General features: G+C 43.9%; 2 protein-coding genes across 6 annotated transcripts; one reads left to right on the top strand and one right to left on the bottom strand.

The window, feature by feature from the left end:
* The first annotated feature begins 809 nt into the window (after positions 1 to 809).
* LOC106610269 (forkhead box protein E1) lies at positions 810 to 3,064 on the top strand. Its single transcript, XM_014209519.3, has one exon. It carries the CDS (start codon positions 1,311 to 1,313, stop codon positions 2,427 to 2,429), a length of 1,119 nt encoding a protein of 372 aa, XP_014064994.1. The 5' UTR covers positions 810 to 1,310; the 3' UTR covers positions 2,430 to 3,064.
* Positions 3,065 to 8,474: 5,410 nt separating this feature from the next.
* LOC106610270 (sperm-associated antigen 5) lies at positions 8,475 to 19,374 on the bottom strand. Of its 5 annotated transcripts, none has more exons than XM_014209523.3 (21): positions 19,279 to 19,373; positions 18,694 to 18,754; positions 17,981 to 18,109; positions 15,762 to 17,881; positions 14,935 to 15,589; positions 14,731 to 14,823; positions 14,492 to 14,626; positions 14,239 to 14,332; positions 13,961 to 14,108; positions 13,797 to 13,847; positions 12,612 to 12,786; positions 12,241 to 12,374; positions 11,880 to 12,048; positions 11,561 to 11,792; positions 11,169 to 11,307; positions 10,604 to 10,736; positions 10,238 to 10,318; positions 9,918 to 10,067; positions 9,539 to 9,613; positions 9,017 to 9,097; positions 8,475 to 8,638 (listed from the first exon to the last, which is right to left on the bottom strand). In XM_014209523.3, exons 2-21 carry the CDS (start codon positions 18,730 to 18,732, stop codon positions 8,567 to 8,569), a joined length of 4,905 nt encoding a protein of 1,634 aa, XP_014064998.3. In that variant the 5' UTR covers positions 18,733 to 18,754; positions 19,279 to 19,373; the 3' UTR covers positions 8,475 to 8,566. The 5 variants fall into 5 exon arrangements, 4 of the variants coding, with proteins under 4 accessions (XP_014064998.3, XP_082834581.1, XP_082834582.1 ...); XM_082978455.1 differs by having other exon boundaries at positions 19,234 to 19,353; XM_082978456.1 differs by having other exon boundaries at positions 18,694 to 18,751; positions 19,234 to 19,328.
* Positions 19,375 to 20,170: the final 796 nt, after the last annotated feature.

The raw sequence follows: 20,170 nt of genomic DNA, 5'->3' as shown, positions 1-20,170 counted from the left end.
TTTTGTCATCAAGTTGATAACAAGCGTATCTAATAGCACGTGTATTTCAGTGAAGTAAGAAGCCAATCAATATTATGGTCATAACACATAGTCATATTGTACAAACACAAAAAGACTTGTAAAAGCTCTACCATACAAACAAAGGAAGAATAGTGAAATTTTCTTCAAATAATGATACTGCCATATATTCAGGACAATGAATTAACAACAATATACATTTAAAAAATGTACTCGTAATTCTGATTTTATGTTTGTCCCTCATTCTCAGGTTATGTCCAGGAGTGTGCTGCCTGCATGGCCTTGCTTTGCATGCATAAAATCACAGGGCAGGTTCTGTCTGGACAACATTTACATCTCTTAACACAGCTGGGCCCAGCTAACCACTGGGCCAAAACAAACAAGGAAACGCAGAAGAACAACAATCCCTAGGTTAAATCACCACTAAAGAGGCCTTTTAGTGTTCAACATCAAAACAACAAGGGTCCATTTTGGACCTTTTCAAATCAACTTGAGGTGTAACTTTAGAGCTGTATTTGAATGGTTGGAAGGAAAGACAGTTGAGTTTTTTTATTCATTGGTCACAGGGTTTGAAAAGTACCTTAATAGAACATATTGGACAGCTGTAGTGCGATACTGAGATCATCCGATTCATTTATTTACTGAAATCTGGTTAAATTGGAATGAACTAAAAACAGAGAATCTACTTTTTTTAATATTTTCGTAATTTCAATCGTTTACTATCTTATACATGTTACTGAAAAGTCAGTGCTACTCCTACATCCAATACTTACAGCAACAGCAACAAAAAATGTCCTAAATATACACTTTAAAAAAACTGCCAGTGGCATTACATCCATTTTAAAACACATGAACAATAAACCCTTTTACTGAGGTGAGTCAGTCCCTGGGTGGGGGTGTGGCTCAGGTGTGCTGCAGAGGAGGTAGTCGAGACCTCAGGTAACTCACTGACACTCACACACACAACTGGAAGAACGTGTTTACAGTCACTGTATTCTCTACCTGACGAGACTATCCTGGATATATAGAAAACTGGGAACGCAAACCACCTTTATTTGTTGAACTGCTAATTTCTGGACTTGAGGACTGAGTTTTTGAAGACTGTGAGTTTTTGAAGAAGGAATGTTGAAACCTTCCTTTCTAGTAAATATTGTATTGCTCTTCTCTCCCTGCGTCTGCTACTGTTCCTGTCGATGACATACTGCACTTTTGGACAACCTTAGAACGACCTAGACCATTAACTTTGCAAGTTAGTCCGTTCTGTTTTGGACATTTACGAACTACACTCAACCATGCCGGTGGTCAAAGTGGAGAAAGACACTCCTTCTGAGATCTCCCTGCCTGCTCCCAACCCCCCTCATACCATCACAACAGTGTCGGGTGAACCGTCAAGGGGCCGCCGCAGGAAGAGACCCCTCCAGCGAGGGAAGCCCCCCTACAGCTACATCGCCCTCATCTCCATGGCGATAGCCAACTCGCCCAACCATAAGCTGACCCTGGGCGGCATCTACAAGTTCATCACGGAGCGGTTCCCCTTCTACCAAGACAACTCCAAGAAGTGGCAGAACTCCATCCGCCACAACCTGACCCTCAACGACTGCTTCATCAAGATCCCTAGGGAGCCAGGGAGGCCCGGGAAGGGTAACTACTGGGCCCTGGACCCCAACGCAGAAGACATGTTCGAGAGCGGCAGCTTCCTCCGGCGCAGGAAGAGGTTCAAGCGCTGTGACTTTACGACCTACACGTCATTTGTACATGAGTCCCCCGTCTTCTCGCCTGTCCAGATCGCTCGCTCGACCTACTCCAGCTCCGTGTACGGCTCCAATATGGCGGTGAGTACCCCGTACGGCCAGCATGGTCAGCTACCCTCTGCCTACTACCCATCATCCTCGCCCCCTGGGTTCGGTCCTCACTGCCAGTCTCACTCCCGCATGTTCAGCATCAACACAATCATAGGGCACTCCTCCGGGTGTCAGGGGCCCGAGATGATGCAGCAGCCCAGCAGGAGCTTCAGTCCAGAGGGAGGCCCCGCTGGGGGCCCCAGCCACTGTAACCTTGGTGCCCCAGCCTTCCAGGCCCAGTCATGTGGAGGGGCCATGCTGTCCCGCTCCTCGGCCCATGTGGGGTTTCCCTACTCGGGCCCCAACGGACACCACCACCACCCACACCACCACCCACCTCAGGGCTCCTACAGCCAGGGACACAGCCAGGGGTATGGAGGGTCAGGGAGTCTCCACTCCCACTCCTCACCCCACATGGCTGGAGATGCTGTGGAGCATTATGGGCGAGTGTCCCCGGGACAGTTGGGCTCGTTGGTCCAGTATAATGGTGCAGGTACCACCAGCACTGGAGCCTACCTAAGACACCCCACGTACTCGGGGAACATGGATAGGTTCGTGTCTGCCATCTGAGGAACAGTCTTCAAAGAATTATGCATTGGGTTGGTTTTTGGAAAGAACAATTCCAGTGGACTTTTCCGTTTCAGTTGGCGGCTATGTGAGAGACACTGGTGTTAGTGGGATGGCATGACTGAAAAAGAAAAGACTAAAGGACATAAAATGAACAGGAGTTTTCCGTCATGTTTTGGTGTGTTATTTTGACTTGAATCAATGTGCATGTTTTGAAATATAAAATGTCATTAATTCAGTAACTGTGACAAATATGATATGGACTGCAATACAATGTATACACGCTCAAGTATCAAGTGCAATGATCAGGACACAACATTGTTAAATATACATTGTTTAAATCCATATCATGATGCACCATAATGTGTGTACAGTTGAGATTTGAATTTAAAGGTTAAAGTATGTGTCTGGACTTGTATCACTTTGTAGCTTCATCGAGTGTATCTCAAAAGCCTGGATGAGGTTTTGCAGTTCGTTTTCTTTACTGTGGTGAAAATCTGTGGTTGCAAAAGCTCAATTTTCATGAGTTGAATGTGTGCAGGGCCTTTTTTTTATGTAATTGTCTAAATGTATTTGTAATGGAATTTAAACTGTGTAAATTATTGTTTCATTTTGTGCATTTGATAAAGATGTTTTGAAAAAAATGCTTAAGAAGTATTTTGTGCCTTTTTTTAATAAGGAATCATAGTTGAATTACATTAATTTAAGCAGAACAACATAATTACTACAAAGATAAATGTATCATTGAAGAAAATATGCGGATACCTGTAGTGCAAGTTGTGAGAAAAGGAGTTTCAATGGTAGAAATCAAAACTCTTGATTTGGATCCACTTAACACTTTAATAATTGTTGTAAAGTGCAACAATTGGAAATGGTCATGCAAGGAGTTATGGGAATGTTTCACGTTGTTATTATTCGCATGCACAGGTCAGGATACACACAATTAAATGGTTACTTGCAGGTTCCTTCTCGACAAAGCAACAACTATAAGAAACAATAAAAAATAAGAACATGAATATAAAGTAAATGGCTCAGTAGAATAGAATAAACATTTTAGCAGAAGCATAATAATAGAATTGTGTCACTGAAAAGTCCATAATTCTGTAGATTTACAGCTAAAGGAATGTAATAGAAATACATACAGCTTAGAGAAGAGCAAAAGTAAAAGCACTCTTCAACGCGTACACTTCATGCTTCATGACATTAACAAAAAGACTGTTTCCTTCATTCCTTGCCAGAAACAGGCACTTAAGACATTTCAGACTGCATCTTTTGTGCAGCCCATTCCTCCCCTCCATCATTTCAGCTCAGTTGGACATGAAGTGTGTCTGGAGCCATAGAATTATCAGTCACTGTGAACGGCAGGCCCAAGTGTCATGTCCAGACATCAGTGTACAGATGTAGGATATTAATTTGATCACCCTGTTGCAGGAGAACTAAAACTTGTGCAGTATTTGAGGTTTAAAAATGCTTCTGAAGTCTGACATTTCAAAGCGGATATTACAGACTTGCAAAAAATGTTTTATTAACCCCTACAAAAATATCCATTAATTACAATCCACATAATAATTCACATTTCCTGTTGCTGCAAGATTATTTTCCTGCTCTAGCAACCTGGCTCAAATTAGGATCCTACATCTGTAGCGCACACTCAGAAAGCCTGGCCTAATCTTCGCTAAAGAACCAGCAATCAGCAAATGAATTCACTTGGAACCTGATATTTTAACTCAGTACACTACGTGTTCAGTGGTGTCAGGTAAAACGTGTGTGTGGCTCAGACAGTCTATTGTCTAAATATACTTTACACTCAGGACAACAAGACTTAAAAGTGAGGAAGAGAAGGAAAAAACTGTTTTATGCCATTGTTATGAGGTCGTTTCAGATCAGCTACAGTTGAAGTCGGAAGTTTACTTACACCTTAGCCAAATACATTTAAACTCAGTTTTTCACAATTCCTGACATTTAATCCTAGTAAAAATGTCCTGTCTTAGGTCAGTTAAGATCACCAATTTATTTTAGGAGTGTGAAATGTCAGAATAATAGTAGAGAGAATGATTTATTTCAGCTTTTATTTCTATCATCACATTCCCAGTGGGTCAAAGGTTTAAATACACTCAATTAGTATTTGGTAGCATTGCCTTTAAATTGTTTAACTTGGGTCAAATGTTTCAGGTATCCTTCCACAAGCTTCCTAGAATAAGTTGGGTGAATTTTGGCCCATTCCTCCTGACAGAGCTGGTGTAACTGAGTCAGGTTTGTAGGCTTCCTTGCTCGCAGACGCCTTTTCAGTTCTGCCCACAAATTTTCTGTAGGACTGAGGTCAGGGCTTTGTGATGGCCACTCCAATACCTTGACTTTGCTGTCCTTAAGCCATTTTGCCAGAACTTTGGAAGTATGCTTGGGGTCATCATCCATTTGGAAGACCCATTTGCGACCAAGCTTTAACTTCCTGACTGATGTCTTGAGATGTTGCTTCAATATATCCACATAATGTTCCATACTCATGATGCCATCTATTTTGTGAAGTGCACCAGTCCCTCCTGCAGAAAAGCACCCACACAACATGATGCTGCCATCCCCGTGCTTCACGGTTGGGATGGTGTTCTTCAGCTTGCAAGCCTCCCCCTTTTTCCTCCAAACATAACGATGGTCATTATGGCCAAACAGTTCTATTTTTGTTTTATCAGACCAGGGGACATTTCTCAAAAAAGTACGATCTTTGTCCCCATGTGCAGTTGCAAACCGTAGTCTGGCATTTTTATGGCAGTTTTGGAGCAGTGGCTTCTTCCTTTCTGAGCGGCCTTTCAGGTTATGTCGATATAGGACTCGTTTTACTGTGGATATAGATACTTTTGTACCTCTTTCCTCCAGCATCGTCACAAGGTCCTTTGCTGTTGTTCTGGGGTTGATTTGCACTTTTCGCACCAAAGTACGTTCATCTCTAGGAGACAGAACGCGTCTCCTTCCTGAGCATTATGATGGCTGCGTGGTCCCATGGTGTTTATACTTGCGTACTATTGTTTGTACAGATGAACGCGGTACCTTCAGGCGTTTGGAAATTGCTCCCAAGGATGAACCAGACTTGTGGAAGTCTACAATTTTTTTCTGAGGTCTTGGCTGATTTCTTTTGATTTTCCCATGATGTCAAGCAAAGAGGCACTGAGTTTGAAGGTAGGCCTTGAAATAGATCCACAGGTACACCTCCAATTGACTCAAATGATGCCAATTAGCCTATCAGAAGCTTCTAAAACCATGACATCATTTAATGGAATTTTCCAAGCTGTTTAAAGGCACAGTCAACTTAGTGTATGTAAACTTCTGACCCAGTGGAATTGTGATAGTGAATTATAAGTGAAATAATCTGTCTGTAAACAATAGTTGGAAAAATTACTTGTGTCATGCACAAAGTAGATGTCCTAATCGACTTGCCAAAACTATAGTTTGTTAACAAGAAATTTGTGGAGTGGTTGAAAAACGAGTTTTAATGACTCCAACCTAAGTGTATGTAAACTTCCAACTTCAACTGTATGTGTACCTGAATAACGGGGACAGCGTTTTAAAAAAAGTACTGTGCCTTCAGAAAGTATTCATACCCGTTGACTTATTCCACATTTTGTGCTACAGCCTGAATTCAATATACCCCCAAATGACAATGTTTTTAGACATTTTGGAAAATTTATTGAAAAAGAAATACAAAAAAGTCAATACATGAGTCAATACATTTTTTTATCATCTTTGGCAGCGATTACAGCTGTGAGTCTTTCCGGGTAAGTCTAAGAGCTTTTCACACCTGAATTGTACAATATTTGCACATTATTCTTTTTAAAATTATTCAACCTCTTTCAAGTTGGTTGTTAATCATTGCTAGACAGCCATTTTCAAGTCTTGCCATAGATTTTCAAGGCGATAAGTAAAAATTGTAACTAGGCCACTCAGGAACATTCAATGTTGTCTTGGTAAGCAACTCCAGTGTATATTTGGCCTTGTGTTTTAGGTTAATTGTCCTGTTTTAAGGTGAATTTGTTTCCCAGTGTCTGGTGGACAGCAGACAGAACCAGGTTTTCCTCTAGGATTTTGCCTGTGCTTAGCTCTATGTTTCTTTTTATCCTAAAAAAAAACTCCCTAGTCTTGCAGATGACAAGCATACCCAAAACATAATGCAGCCACCACCATGCTTGAAAATATGAAGAGTGGTATTCAGTAATGTTGTATTGGATTTGCAACAAACATAACCATTTAAATTCAGAACATAAAGTGAATTTCTTTGCGCATTTCTTGCAGTTTTACTTTTAGTGCCTTATTGCAAACAGGATGCATGTTTTGGAATATTTTTATTCTTTACAGGCTTCCTTCTTTTCACTCTGTCATTTAGGTTAGTGTTGTGGAGTAACTACAATGTTGTTGACCCAGCCCCAGTTTTCTCCTATCACAGCCATTAAACTCTGTTTTAAAGTCACAATTAGCCTCATGGTGAAATCCTTGAGCGGTTTCTTTCCTCTCCTGCAACTGAGTAAGGAAGGACACCTGTATCTTTGTAGTGACTGAGTGTATTGATACACCATCCAAAGTGTAATTAATAACTTACCATGTTCAAAGGGATATTCTGCTTTATGTTTTTTACCCATCGTCCAATAGGTGCCCTTCTTTGTGAGGCATTGGAAAACCTCCCTGGCGTGTGTGGTTCAATCCATGTTTGAAATTCACGCTCGACTGAGGGACTTTACAGATAATTCTATGTATGGGGTACAGAGATTAGGTATTCATAATAAAACATGTTAAACACTATTACTGCACACAGAGTGAGTCCATGCAACTTAAGCCTTGTTAAGCAAATATTTACTCCTGAACGTATTTAAGCTTGCCCTAACAAAGGGGTTGAATACTTATTGACTCAAGACATTTCAGCTTGTCATTTTAAATTTGTAAACATTTCTAAAAACATAATTCCATTTTGCCATTATGGGGTATTGTGTGTAGGCCTGTGAAACGTCACTACGTAATCAATTTTAAATTCAGACTAACACAACAAAATGTGGAAAATGTCAAGGGGTGTGAATACTTTGAAGGCTCTGTACCGACATGTAGTTGTTGACAGACACATTGACTATATTCATCATGCATTAAGTGAATCTAAATGGGTGAAGTTAGTCAAAATAAATCTGCAGATAAAAGTTTCACTAATTTAAGTGATCAAATATCAAGTCCTTTTGACAATACAAATTCTAATCTCCTACTGGTAATGAAATATAAAAGTCAATATCACAAATCCACCTGGATAGACTGTGGGATAAATTCCTTGGAGCCGACAGCAACTCACGTCTTAGGTATTTGTTACATCTAATTGAGAACAGTGTCGGACAGCACGTGTTTTGGAGAGACGGTGTATATAAAAAGAAAATGAGTCGTATTGAAAAGCAGCCAAGCAGAAACGACGAGGAGCACGGCAGACAGAAAATGATTTAGATGACATTTCACAGTGCAACATCAAGAAATTACCTACTTGTCAAATATGATTTTACTTGTCGAAAGATTTATGAAACCGTTGTAATACAATCGATTTTGCCAACCACCAATTAGGCTATAACAGCATACTCTGTCAACACTTAAGGGCCCTCTGTAGTTAGTGGGCTGACAAATTATAAATCATATCTTTGGAGATGTTTGTTTTTTTACACCCAAAATGAATTCCACATTACATCATTGTAATGTCAATCCAGTAATGTATAAAAGTGAGTAACAGATGTAAAGCCATTCTTGTACTGGTAAACTGTACATAAATACAATGTGTGAATGTACTTTCATGGAAACCCCAGAAACATTTCAAACCAACTCCATTCTGTTCAAGTTTAGATTTTTTTTTAACTCAGTGGAGAGCGGTTGGAATCATTTCATTGAGTGTTCCAAGTCTATCAAACCAGAACGCTCTGTAATATTATGACGACTAAATTTCATACCGTTCGCAATTGCAGAAGTGTTCGGCTGTATATTGTAATGCTGTAAACGTTTACAATCCAGTTAACATAAATCAATTCCATCAAAACTACTCAGACGTGTTACCAGATTCTTTTATTTGTACAAATAGGTTTAAGAAAACATTTTAAAAAACAGAACTGATTAAAACTACAATTTATAATATGACATTAACCAAGATATTCGACTAGAGTCTTGAGTTCCTTGCAGTTCTTGACAACGTCAGGAACAGAAGACAAAGTCTGTAGAGAAAGAAAAGGAAAGTGTCAAGTCTAATGCCAAACTATCAATATACATCAAGTAACACATATGAATGACCATTTCTATTAAAGGTAGACTCAGCAAAATGACGTTGCCACGAGCAGCACTGCAGATATTGAGATGAGCAAGTTGCAAGACTTCGCTCTCACATAGTATTTGTGCATGTGCACGGATTCGCGTCACGCTTTTACAACTTGCCAGCCACAGGACCAAAACAGAGGAGAAGTGGAGCCTCGCGCTTCAGTGCTCTTAGTTAGTGGAAATGTACCCACTATGCGGTTTACTTTCAACATCTACGTCATATCGCTGAATCTACCTTTACATTTCAAACAGAAAAACGTATATCCCTGTACTCTCACCTTTCTGACCGTCTCAATCATATCGTCAAGGACACGAAGTTCCTTCTCCACTTTTTTCTGGTTGGTGTCGTGGATCATTTGCTGCAGAGACAGAGGGGAACATTGAAGCTGGTGACTTGTGCATTGGATACCACTTACATATGAAGTGCTTTCCATAAAGCTGGAATCCTTAGTCGCAACATCCATTTTTGGACTTAAAAATTAATTATACACACCCATTGATTCTTGAAGAATATAACTTATAAATGCCTCATGAGCTTAGCTCAACTGTGACGCCCATCAGAAGCCAACATATGTGCTTGTTTTACTCCAGTGTTTGTTTACATTTACAGTGTTTACAAACACTTTATAGCCTCAAAACCTGGTTAAAACTATAATTTTGATATCATAGATGGAAATGCATCATCCATAGCTCTGCCTATGAATTTGAGAGTGGCTACATTTCTCTAGGCCCATCCCTCAAATGTTTACCAAATCAGAGGCGGGGTGGCACACTTGTGTATAGATTGCATAGACACTTACATGTCTCTTGGCTCTCTCCAGAAGCTTTGCTCTTCCTTCCTCAGCTTCCAACAGAGTCCTCTTTAGTCTTTCCACCTGTGGTGGAGACAGTGTTTAAGGTCCTACTGCCTGTCAAAGACAACTAGTGTTGGAGGGAGAGGATTGCTTGGTCTTTCAAGGCTGCAGGGTTGGTGTGGGGGGGAGGTATTTGAGATGTAATTATGGCCAATTTAAAACAACCCAAGGTTGGGTCATGTAGGGCGCTGTGGTGCGTTCAGATGGAAATATAGTGCGCAGACGGCCCAGTGTCTAGGTGTGAGGACAGCAGGGACATGGACACCGTAGGGTAGCCCTAGCAGTTCTTACAGGGATAACAGGCAACCTATGGTCTGGATGGTACCTCTTTCAGTAGGCGGATCTTGTCGTCCATGGAATGCATGCTGTGTGCTGATTGGTTGCCGGTCTTTCTTAGCTCGTCCCTTAGAGCCTGGGACTCTACCTGTGATTGGTGCAGCGAACGGCGCAGGTCTGCCACCTCCCTACGCAGCTCCTACAGAACATAGCAGCAACGTAACATAGGCTAAATGGAAGCACATCATGACATATAGGTGACAATTCACACGAGGATAAAATGTTGCCCGAGAACTTTTAGGAAGACGAAATAAAGTGAATGTAGCCAACCAAGTATTTTTTGGTCGAAAAAGTGATATAGTCCCTTACTTTGTTCTCAGATTTGTGCTTGTAAAGAAACTCCCTGGCCTCATTCACTTCACTGCAGATCCTTTTCATAGTGTCAACCTCCTGGTAAAACAGAACAAATGACCTGGGTTCAGCCTCAGTCACACAGACCACTATTCACCAAAATACCATGTCAGTCAAGTAATCACACATGTCTCGTCCTGTAGCCAAGAAAGTAATAGCAAATGTCTAGATTTCTCAGTAAAATAATCTATAATGCACAAGTATTGGCAGCACTTTGCCAATATGCTCACAAATACAGGGTTTAACGCAGGTAAGAAGTTAAGTGTAACTAAACCTGGTGTTTTCAGTTGTACGGTCTGATCTGAGAGCAGTGTAGTGTCTCACCTGGGCCTTGTTCTGTAGAGTCACCTGGTCCCGGCCTAGCTGGGTCTGGAGACGGCTCAGCTGGCTCCTCAGCTCTGACACCTCAGCCCTGTGTCTGTGGGCCTGGGCCTGCTGCTCCCCCTGCAGCCCACAGCTGGTATCACAATACAATTATTGGTTAGGTTTACTCAGCGTATCCCAAACCCTGTGCATCAAAGTGCGATGATTAGTTGAATCGGCTGTGTAGTGTTAGGTCAAAAACCAAAACGTGCACCCCTTAGGGTCCCCAGGACAGAGTTTGGGAAACCCTGGGTTTAACCCTAATGATGGAACTTGACATAGGGCAGTGTTCCCCACACTGGATTCAACTTGTCATAATCATCAAGCCCTCAATGAGTTCAGGTGTGTTTGTCCGGGGCTACAACAATGTGTGGTGTTGGGGTTACTGGAGGGCTGGAGTTGGGAAACACTGACTTATAGAGACCACGAAGGTAAATAAAACAGTAAATAATTGAATGCTTAAAGGAGAAATTCTAAGCTTCACATCTCAACACAACATAAATGCCACACACGTCACAGTGCTTACATGGTGTTGTTCAGTGCCTCCTGCTCGGTGTCCTTGCTCTGTCGTAGCTGTGTGATGGTGGAGCTGAGCTCAGAGACTGTGTTAGCCAGGTCTGCTAGCAGCTCCACCACACTACTCTGCTCCTCCTCTGGAGGCACCACTGAAACCAGGAAGGGCGGGCATTTAATGACTGGGCCCAGGACACATCTATACAGACAAACAAATGGGTTGTGTTCAGTCTGGAAACGTTTTGAAACAGTGAAACAGGGGAGGTGCTATGAACTTGTCCAATAAGAACACGCACTTTAGTTTTTGTTGTAAGGTTTTACTACAGTGTACCCTACTGAACAGCTACCATCCACCCCCCTGGGGCTACCAGCCACCCCCCTGGGGAGATGCAATGGAGGCCTCACCTTGACACTTCTTAGGAGTGATGGGGGCGAGGCGAGTGAAGGCGCTGGTCTCGCTGCCCAACCCTTCAGCTTGTGGTTCCTCTGTCATGTCTAAGGGGGGCTGTGTGTCATTGGCCTGTGCCAGGTCAGTGGTGATGGCCACCATGATGCTATCCACGAAGGAGGTGGAGGGATGACGCTCGACAGGGAGGGAGGGCTGGGACACCTCGTCTTTACCACAGACCTCTGGCTTCTGAAATAACACCACAACAGACTGAGTCTTCTATGGACTAGTACAGGGTGTGTGCAGTGTGTGGTGTAACAGGGTGTGTGTGATTACCTTGGTGGTCAGAGCAGTGTGAACATCGTTGGTCAGTTGTCTCAGTGTGTGGTGTAACAGGGTGATGTCAGTAACAGCCTGGGCTAGCTGCTCTACCAGGTCCAATTGGACCGACTGGGCTCTGGTCTTACTGTCCTCCAGCTCTGCCTGCAAAGCCTCCCTCTCAGCGCTGGACACACACAATCAGCTAAAGACAATTATTCAACTGTTTGTAATAACCATGTCCCATGTAGTGATAGGAGACAACCCTCCCCCCCCCCACACACACCCCAGAACTCATCACAGCTCAACTCATTAAAAATAAATCATGTCTAATAACTAAATGTACTATGACTCCACAGTGAGTGGTAGTGGGTCTTACTGGAGGTGGCTGAGGGCTCCTTTGAGGTCCTCACACTGGATGTTCCTCTCCCTGAGCCCCTGTAGGTTAGCCCGGAGGGTCCCCTCGCTCTCCACCACCTGCTCCCTGGCCATATCGTTCTCCATCTGTAGGAACTACACAGGGGAGTAGGAACAGAGCTGTTACACACAGCACTCATCACAGCTGAGTTTAGGATCAGCACACAGGAAGAGAGGGAGAGAAAGAGAGAAGAGGGAGCTCTACAGAGTAAAAGAAGGAGAGAGAGACTGGTAAGGAGCAGAGAGAAAGAGACAGAAAAAGGTAGAGGAACGCAAAGCAAGAGAGCACCACCACATACAGTACTGCAGAGAGATATCCAGAGGTCCCCCTACCTCGTTCATCTCCATCATGCTGTTGAGCTGCACGCGGACTTCATGGAGCTTCTGCAGCTGCAAGCTCTGGCTGTGGGAGTGGCTCTGCAGCTGGCTCAGCTGCTCCTCGCTGTGGGCCAGAGCCTGGGACAGCTCACATACACGCTGCTCTGACTGGACCAACGCACCCTCCAACCTGGACGCAGGAGGGGTTCAATGAAATGTTATAAAACGGGTTGTTTGGATCCTGGATGCTGATTGGTTCATATGCCAGAGTTGTGGGACAACAACTCCCGCAAAATAGCATGTCATAATTCCACTGTCCCGCAGCCCAGGCAGGAAATTCATAAACTTTATATCCCTCAGGGTAAAAAAAGCATCTACACATTAGTTTTCCATGTTACTGTTTGGTTTGCAACAGTTAGGGGTTGTAAACTGACCTGTCTGCCTCTATGACCTTGCAACAATTTATCATTTTACAAATGGATTTCTCCTGTGCCAGTAGGCTTGAACACAAAACGAATAATTCACCATGGAAACTGTAAACAGTCAGAATTCCCTTAAATATAATTCCCTTAAGCGCAGTGCGGCCTATGTAGGCCTATTGGATATTTAATAAATCATTATTTATTGAAGTTCTTATATCTCATCATTGAATCTGCTAGCTAGCTACATGCCAATGATTTGTTTAGCATAGCAACTCGGAACAAAAAGAATGATTCGAATTAACAACTGGGTCAAACAGAAAATAACTAAATGACCAGAACACAAAAACATATGTACTCGTTTAAAATGTTTCATTTAAAAATCGAGATTTGTATTAATATGTTGGCAACTGTTTTATAAAAGCAATAAGGCATGAGAACCCGGGGATTGTCATGTGATAACTCCCTCCTAAGGGCTGTTCCCTCTGGCTTTATTCAGGCCTAAGAACATCCCTTAGTCGGAGTAATCCCTGGGTTCTCATGCCTTATTGCTTAATTAAACTCAATGGCTAAACATGCCTTAATAGTTAAACCAATGTGTATTATTGATTACCAATAGCAAAAGGTGTGTGTGTCTTAGTTCATGTTAAATCATCTTTATAGCTGCAATGTGATGGGGCTAAACATACAAATACATCAGAATAGCCCATTTCAATGGTAAAATACAGATTTAAATAGTAGTGTTGATAAGAGAAATGAGGTAGCTGAGGAGTTCACTTACTGGTTGGCCCTGTCGGTAGCTTGCTGGACTTCTTGCCATGACTGCTGCAACCTGAAATAAAGTTAAGGTTATTTATCTCTCATTCATTTATATATATAAAAAGTTGAATTCACAACTGCCATAGTTGAAGCACCATAACAGCTTAGAGTTAACTTTGAACTAACTTGGTGGACTCTGCAGCCAGGGCCTGCTCTAGGAAGGCATAGGAGGCCAGGGTAGAGGAGACGGTGGCAGACAGCTCCGTGACCTTCCTCTCCAGCTGAGCTCGCTCCTCTTCTCCCTCACTCAGCTTCTGACGCAGAACACCCAACTCTGAGAGAGGGAGAAGGAGGGAGAGCAAGAGGGAATGACAATGCTAGAAAATAAACATATAAGCACTTATTTTTAAACAATAACACTTGAAACTCAAGTGTTACCTTCAATGATCTGTTTCAATCCCTACCTGAATTGATGATGGTGGCCTGGAGATTCAGGTCCCCAATCTCCTGTCTGGCATCTTGGAGACTCATGTTGGTTTGGTCCAGTTCCTCTTGGATCTGTCATGTAGAAGTGAGCCACGACGCATTGGAATGAAGCCATAACATTGTGGAGAGACGAGTTGCAGAAGATAACAGAACAGAGCAAATAGAACAGGCAGTAGAGACATTGTGAGGTGTGGGAGATGAGGAAGATGAGAGAGAAAAGGGAGGTCAGACCTGCTCTCTCTCCTCCACAGCTTGGTCTCTCTCCGAGAGGTGCTGGTCTCTCTCCCCTATAGCGTTGGCTGCCTTCTCATTCAGCTTCACCAGTATAGGAGTTGCCCTCTGGAGGAGACGCCTGGCTGTTTTCAGCTGGGGAGAATATGACATCTTACACAACAAAACAACACATTGCAACACATTGGATGTCTTTTCTTTCCTGACAAGACAATGTAGCTTCCAGGTTAAAGACATACCTCTTGATGCAGACTGTCGTGATCAGTCATGGTTCCTCTCAAGAGCTCAGATGCAGAGTCGAGGGATTCCACGTAGGCCTTGTTCAATGCAACCTGAGTGAGGACACACATGAGCACGGGAAAACAAATACACAGCACCAAAATAAGCATAAGCTGGGAACCAGGCGATTGCCTCTAGCCCTGATCTCAGACTGTGTGTGGTACCTGTTCTGGGTAGGTCTTGTTCAGGGCAGCCATCAGCTCCTGGTGAGATCCCACACTCTCCTCCAGCTCAGAGATACGCACGGCACAGTGAGCCCTCAGCTGCTCGGTCACACTGAAGGCTGCGTCCTTGGCGGTGAAAGCCTCCTCCATCCGTCTCCTCAAGTCCTCTCTCTGCTGCAGGGTGTCTCGGACCTTCTGCACCATCCTGCCCTGGGTCTCCTTGCACTTCTCATAAAGGGACTTCATCTGACCATACTGTGTAGCCAGGCTGTGCTGGTCCTCTTTAACCAGGTCTCTTATCTGCCTCATGCTGCTGAGAGCAGCCTCAGTGTCTCCACTCAGGGCTGTCATGGTGCTCCTGGTGTCCTGCATGCTGTGGAGCAGGTTCTGTAGAGTTGTCTGGTCCAGTTCTATCTCCTTGATCCTCTCCAGGGCCGTCACATAGAGGTCTTTGTAGGTTACCGTCTGGCTGAGTTCAGTGTGGTCGGTCTGGACAAGCTTGTCCCTAAGTTCTGAGGGCCCAGGGCCCCTAGAGTGGCCCTGTCCCCGGGCTGTGCACAGCTGCTGCACCAGGGCCTCCACCATGATGAGAGTGGAGGTCAGCCTCTGCTCCAGCTCCTGTCTGGGGACCCCACACAGGCTCCCAGGGGCCAGACTGACACAGAGAGAAAATAGTCAACTCAGTTCTCATACAAACACACGGGAAAAACTTGTGTACACTTCTCTCAGACAAACACCAAAAAACAATATTTACATGGTTCATATTACATAAACACAGAACATTTTACAGAGTTCTCACTCACAAAAACACACAGGCCAATACTCACTTCCAGAGCAGAGTCTCGGTGCTGGTGCAGGCGTCAGACACAGAGAACTCCCTCTTCCTCTCAAACTGACCAGAGGTGTTGGCACTGCGGTCTGCCTGCCTCACTGGAGTGGTGCCAACACACATGCTGTGGCACTCTACAGCCGTGGTGCCCGCTGTAGTTTCCACTACAGGAGGGGCGGGAGCAGGTTTAGGGGCTAGGGCAGGGTAGCTAACAGGGTCCATCTTGCCCGATGCCAGGATGAGGAATTGGGCCATCTGGATGAGTTGCTGCTGAAAAGGCTGCTCACAAACCAACCTTGGTAAATTATCAAAAAGACCCATCTCTACTTTCTCCACCTTGGCTTGGGGTTTTACATGATGTACATCCACTTCTGGCCTCGTCTCCACAGTCTCTGTGACTGGGTCTGGAGAAGGAGGGGGCTTGTGGGTCGATGCTGCACCCACTGCCGTCGAGTTGAACTTGGGTAGAGGCATGGGGCTCTCCAGGACGGCCGCCCAGAGTCGGCTGTCTGGGTTGGCTGGGACAACAATGCTACCCTCAGCAGAGTTGAGGACACAGCCCCTGCCGTTTTCCAGAGCGGAATCCTCCATTTGGGCGAAAGGCGATTTCTGAATGCCCCCTCTTCTGGTCATGGGGGTAGTGCTAAGAACAGGGCTGAAGGTCTCAAACTGTAAAGCATCACCATCGCCGGCCCACCTCGCTACAAAGGGGATCTTGGGTAGTTCAGTCAACACGTCAGCAATGTTCTCAGAGCTTGCTTCATCTGTAGTGTTGGAGAGAAGAGGAGCGTTACTGCTTGAACCCAGTGCGCTGTCTCTGGCCCCACTGGACTCCTGCATTGAACCATGAGAATGGGAGTGAGAGACTATCGATGGGTTGTCCTCATCTACAGGTGTGGAGCTCCTGTCCGAGGCTCCAAACTCATTGCAAAGGGAGCGGTCAGATTCCAACTGTATAGATGGAACCACGGCGCTGTCTCCATCATGGAGAGAAGAACCCTGTTTGGGGCCTTCAGGGAAAAGCTGACAGGCGACATCACCCAGGTCCTTCAATGACCTTAAGGATGCATTTCCCATTGAGGGCTCACTGATGGCAGCGGTGTCTGCTTCCAACACGGCACCTTCACTTTCCACATGGCTATAAGGGTGTTTTGCATGATCGGAGGACTGCTCCTCTATGATGCTTGGGTTGACCCTGTCGTTGTACGGTAGATGACTGGTCACAGTCTGATTCTCAGGTAGGAGGATAGTGTCGTCGGACGCTCTGGTGGACTCTGAGACTTCAACCTGTCCGCCAGTGGCATTTTGAACACTAGCTGACTCTTCATTGGTATGGACCATCTCTATGGATTTCAAAGTACTACTTTGAAGACTACAATGTGTAGGTTCTTTGAAGGAAAGGTGTGCACTAGAGGCCATATTACAATAGAGATGATCTGTGCGGTCATCGATGGACTGCATGTCCAAGTCATCTAGTATAACACTTTGACATATACTGTCGTTGTATGGCTGATGGTGGTTTGCAGGCTGATCCTTTGGTAGGAGTATAGTCTCAAGTGCCACCCTGGAAGCCTCTGAAACTTCCACCTCCCCTCCGGTGCAGATGAAAGATTTAAACGTTACATCTCCCTGTCCGCCAGTAACAGTCTCTGTGTTGTGGGCTCGATCGGTGAACTGTGGAACACTAAGACTGGCCTTTGAACCCCCATTAAAGGACAGGTCAGCTTCAGTTGTGGCCAAATCGCTTTCCAAATCACAATAGACGTGATCCACATGGTTGTCGCAGCATTGAGTAACCATACTGTCAGAGAGACATGTGTTTTCATCATCATAGCCAGGAAGAGAAGAGATGTTCAGTTGATTCTTGGGTAGCCAGATGGTTTCGTCTACAACCCTTGAGGGCTCTGAAACCTCAACCTCACCCCCAGCACAGATGAAGGACTTGAAGGTAATGTCTCCAAGTCCACTGCTTGTATCAACAGCTGTGTCCTCAGTGGTAGGAGCTGTATCACTGGTAGTAGTTTTATCACTGGGCTTTGGAACACTAGGAGAGCATAGGACCTCAGCTGGTGGAGGGCAATGTGTTAACGGGTCTGTGTAGATAAACACAGCATCATTCTGTAGGGAGAATGGGAGAAGTATAAGGTACAGTTTAAATTTCAAACAATAGTTCAGTGAACAGGATCCATAGGCCCATAGCTTGGCTGTTCATCATACCTTGGGCGTTTTGAGGATATTGCTGTACAACCCTGATCTCGATTTGAGTCTAGAAGATGGGGTTGAGAGATGGCGCATTTCATTCTGGACACACCTCAATGGAGTGCGTTCTCCAGATCTTGTTGAAGGCTGGGCACATTGAGAGAAGCCAACATCCAGTTATTGATAAACAACTTAGCTAGCTAACTAGTTAATGTTAGTGACTGCTATCCACAATTATGGTTGAAAGTTGTGTTTAGTAACTTCATAATACATGTGTGAAATTGTTAGGGTTGAACTGGCTATTTGTATGCATAACTTATATAATATACTGGGGAAGCTATGCTAAGTACATAAACTACGGGTAAATCAACTGTTGAAGACAAGAAGAACTACAACCGGCAACAGGAAGTGCGTCACGACGCTGGGACCAGCCTGCACGCCGACGTTAGGAGGAGCAAGTTTAAACCACGCTCCTCCTCCCTCGGACAGGCCAGCAATGGGCGTGAACTATCTCTGTCAGAGTATAAAAGCGAGAACAATAGGATGTGTCGTTCTCTTCTCTGTTTGCCCTGCGAGGTAAAACAGCGAGACCGTATATACGAACAACCCATTTACCACACACGTGTGTGCATTAATTAAAGTACAAATAAATCAGAAGTTACTATGGGCTGACTATTTTGTTCTGATACCAGAAACGAACTGTCGCAACATTAACAAAATGCAAATCTTACCATGGTCTCTCCAAATGTATGCGATCTTCTCGTGGACATGATGGCTTGCGTGGCTGGGCTACTGTCAGAATACAAACAACCTGGTATTATTGTTGGAGCCATATCAGACCTGTTACCTACTTGCCTTGCTAGTTAGCGTTTAGCTAAAAGTGTTGGGGTGTATTCATTGATAGGATTCAGTTGCAAAACGTCTACTGGACTAATTCAAGTAAGTCCCCCCCCGTTTCGTTCCGTTTAAGAAACGTTTTTCAACAGAATCGGCGGAATCAATACACCCCTTATGTAGGTAACTAGGTAACGTTAACTACGGAAGATAACGTTATTAACGTTGACCGAAATTAGCTAATACGCCTAACAATGAGTATATTATTGTGTTAAATGACAGAGCCCATGCAGAATTTCAGTTTCACAGGGACATTTGTGTAACGTTAGCTAGAGTTATCCCATAAGACGTGACCCTATTTAAATTATTCGGCTACAAAGTGCTGTACATAAAAGTAACTGAGCTATTTCATGTGGTTAATATGAACAGCTACTTACCACAATATTTCCTGAAGAAAGTGTTTTTGAATGAAGTAAACAAACCTGCTGCAGGAGTAAACGTCAACCGCCTGTTCTTCATTCAAACGTGAGAAGGTTCGCTGCTATTGGCTATAAACCGTAAACGTCAAATCCAACGCCTTCACGTAAATCTATGGGTCGCCTATTACCCATTACTTCCACCTGCTGTTGTGTTTGTTTAGTGTACGGTATTATTTTCAAATGTTTCAGATGCTGCATGTTCACAAAGACTAAAAATTCGATGGAAGTCTCAGCCCAAGCCCATACTGGATTTTAGTCATTTTATTCATAAGACTGTATTTGTTTTATTTTCATACAAAATGCTTAACATTCAAACATTCCAAATCATGTTGAATACAAAAACGAAGTTTTAGGGAGATTACAGAAATGTCAAATGTATCAACTGCATCTAACCCTCATTGCATCTGTCCCACTCAATGATTGGTATTAACTTTTTAATACAGACACAGCAAACTTGAATATATTGAATACTGCACTATAATCCATCACACAAAAACGACCATCCATATTGCATCATCATCAATAAACCTTCAGATAAGCAAAGCATACATTCATTTCTGTCAGACTAGCTGAACTTTTTCGGCTCCTGGATCCTGACCAGTGGTTTAGAAGTGACCCTTGTCTCCCTCCTACCCTCTAGCTCTGTGGTGCTGGAGCTCCTGCTTGTCAGCCCCATCCTGATCATGGGTATCAAGGCCACCCAGTAAGGCATCGGTTAGACTCCTCATGTCTAGCTTCCAGTCCTTAGATGGGGAGGGAGTGGTTGTCTTCCCTTCCTTCCCCTGCTTAGACCCTCCAGTCAAGGCCTTCTTTGTCTCAGGTTTTGCCTCTGGTGGCTTCACTGTTTTATAGAAGTTCTCCTTCTTTGTCCAGACGGTTTCTGGAAGGGGCTTGT

This window comes from Salmo salar, chromosome 08 (genome assembly GCF_965601325.2).
Source record: "Salmo salar chromosome 08, fSalSal1, whole genome shotgun sequence".
NCBI lineage: Eukaryota > Metazoa > Chordata > Actinopteri > Salmoniformes > Salmonidae > Salmo > Salmo salar.
The sequence above is the reverse complement of the archived record's forward strand: the minus strand, read 5'-3'. Positions and strand labels throughout refer to the sequence as shown.

What these genes read in the sequence shown, in the direction of transcription:
- LOC106610269 (XM_014209519.3), top strand. Translation starts at nt 1,311, where the DNA reads ATGCCGGTGGTCAAAGTGGAGAAAGACACTCCTTCTGAGATCTCCCTG.
- LOC106610270 (XM_014209523.3), bottom strand. Translation starts at nt 18,732, where the DNA reads ATGTCCACGAGAAGATCGCATACATTTGGAGAGACCATG. An exon ending in GCTACCGACAGGGCCAACCA is followed by an intron (nt 12,787 to 13,796) that starts GTAAGTGAACTC and finishes TCCTGCGTCCAG; the next exon opens with GTTGGAGGGTGCGTTGGTCC. An exon ending in CACTCCTAAGAAGTGTCAAG is followed by an intron (nt 11,308 to 11,560) that starts GTGAGGCCTCCA and finishes TCCTGGTTTCAG; the next exon opens with TGGTGCCTCCAGAGGAGGAG.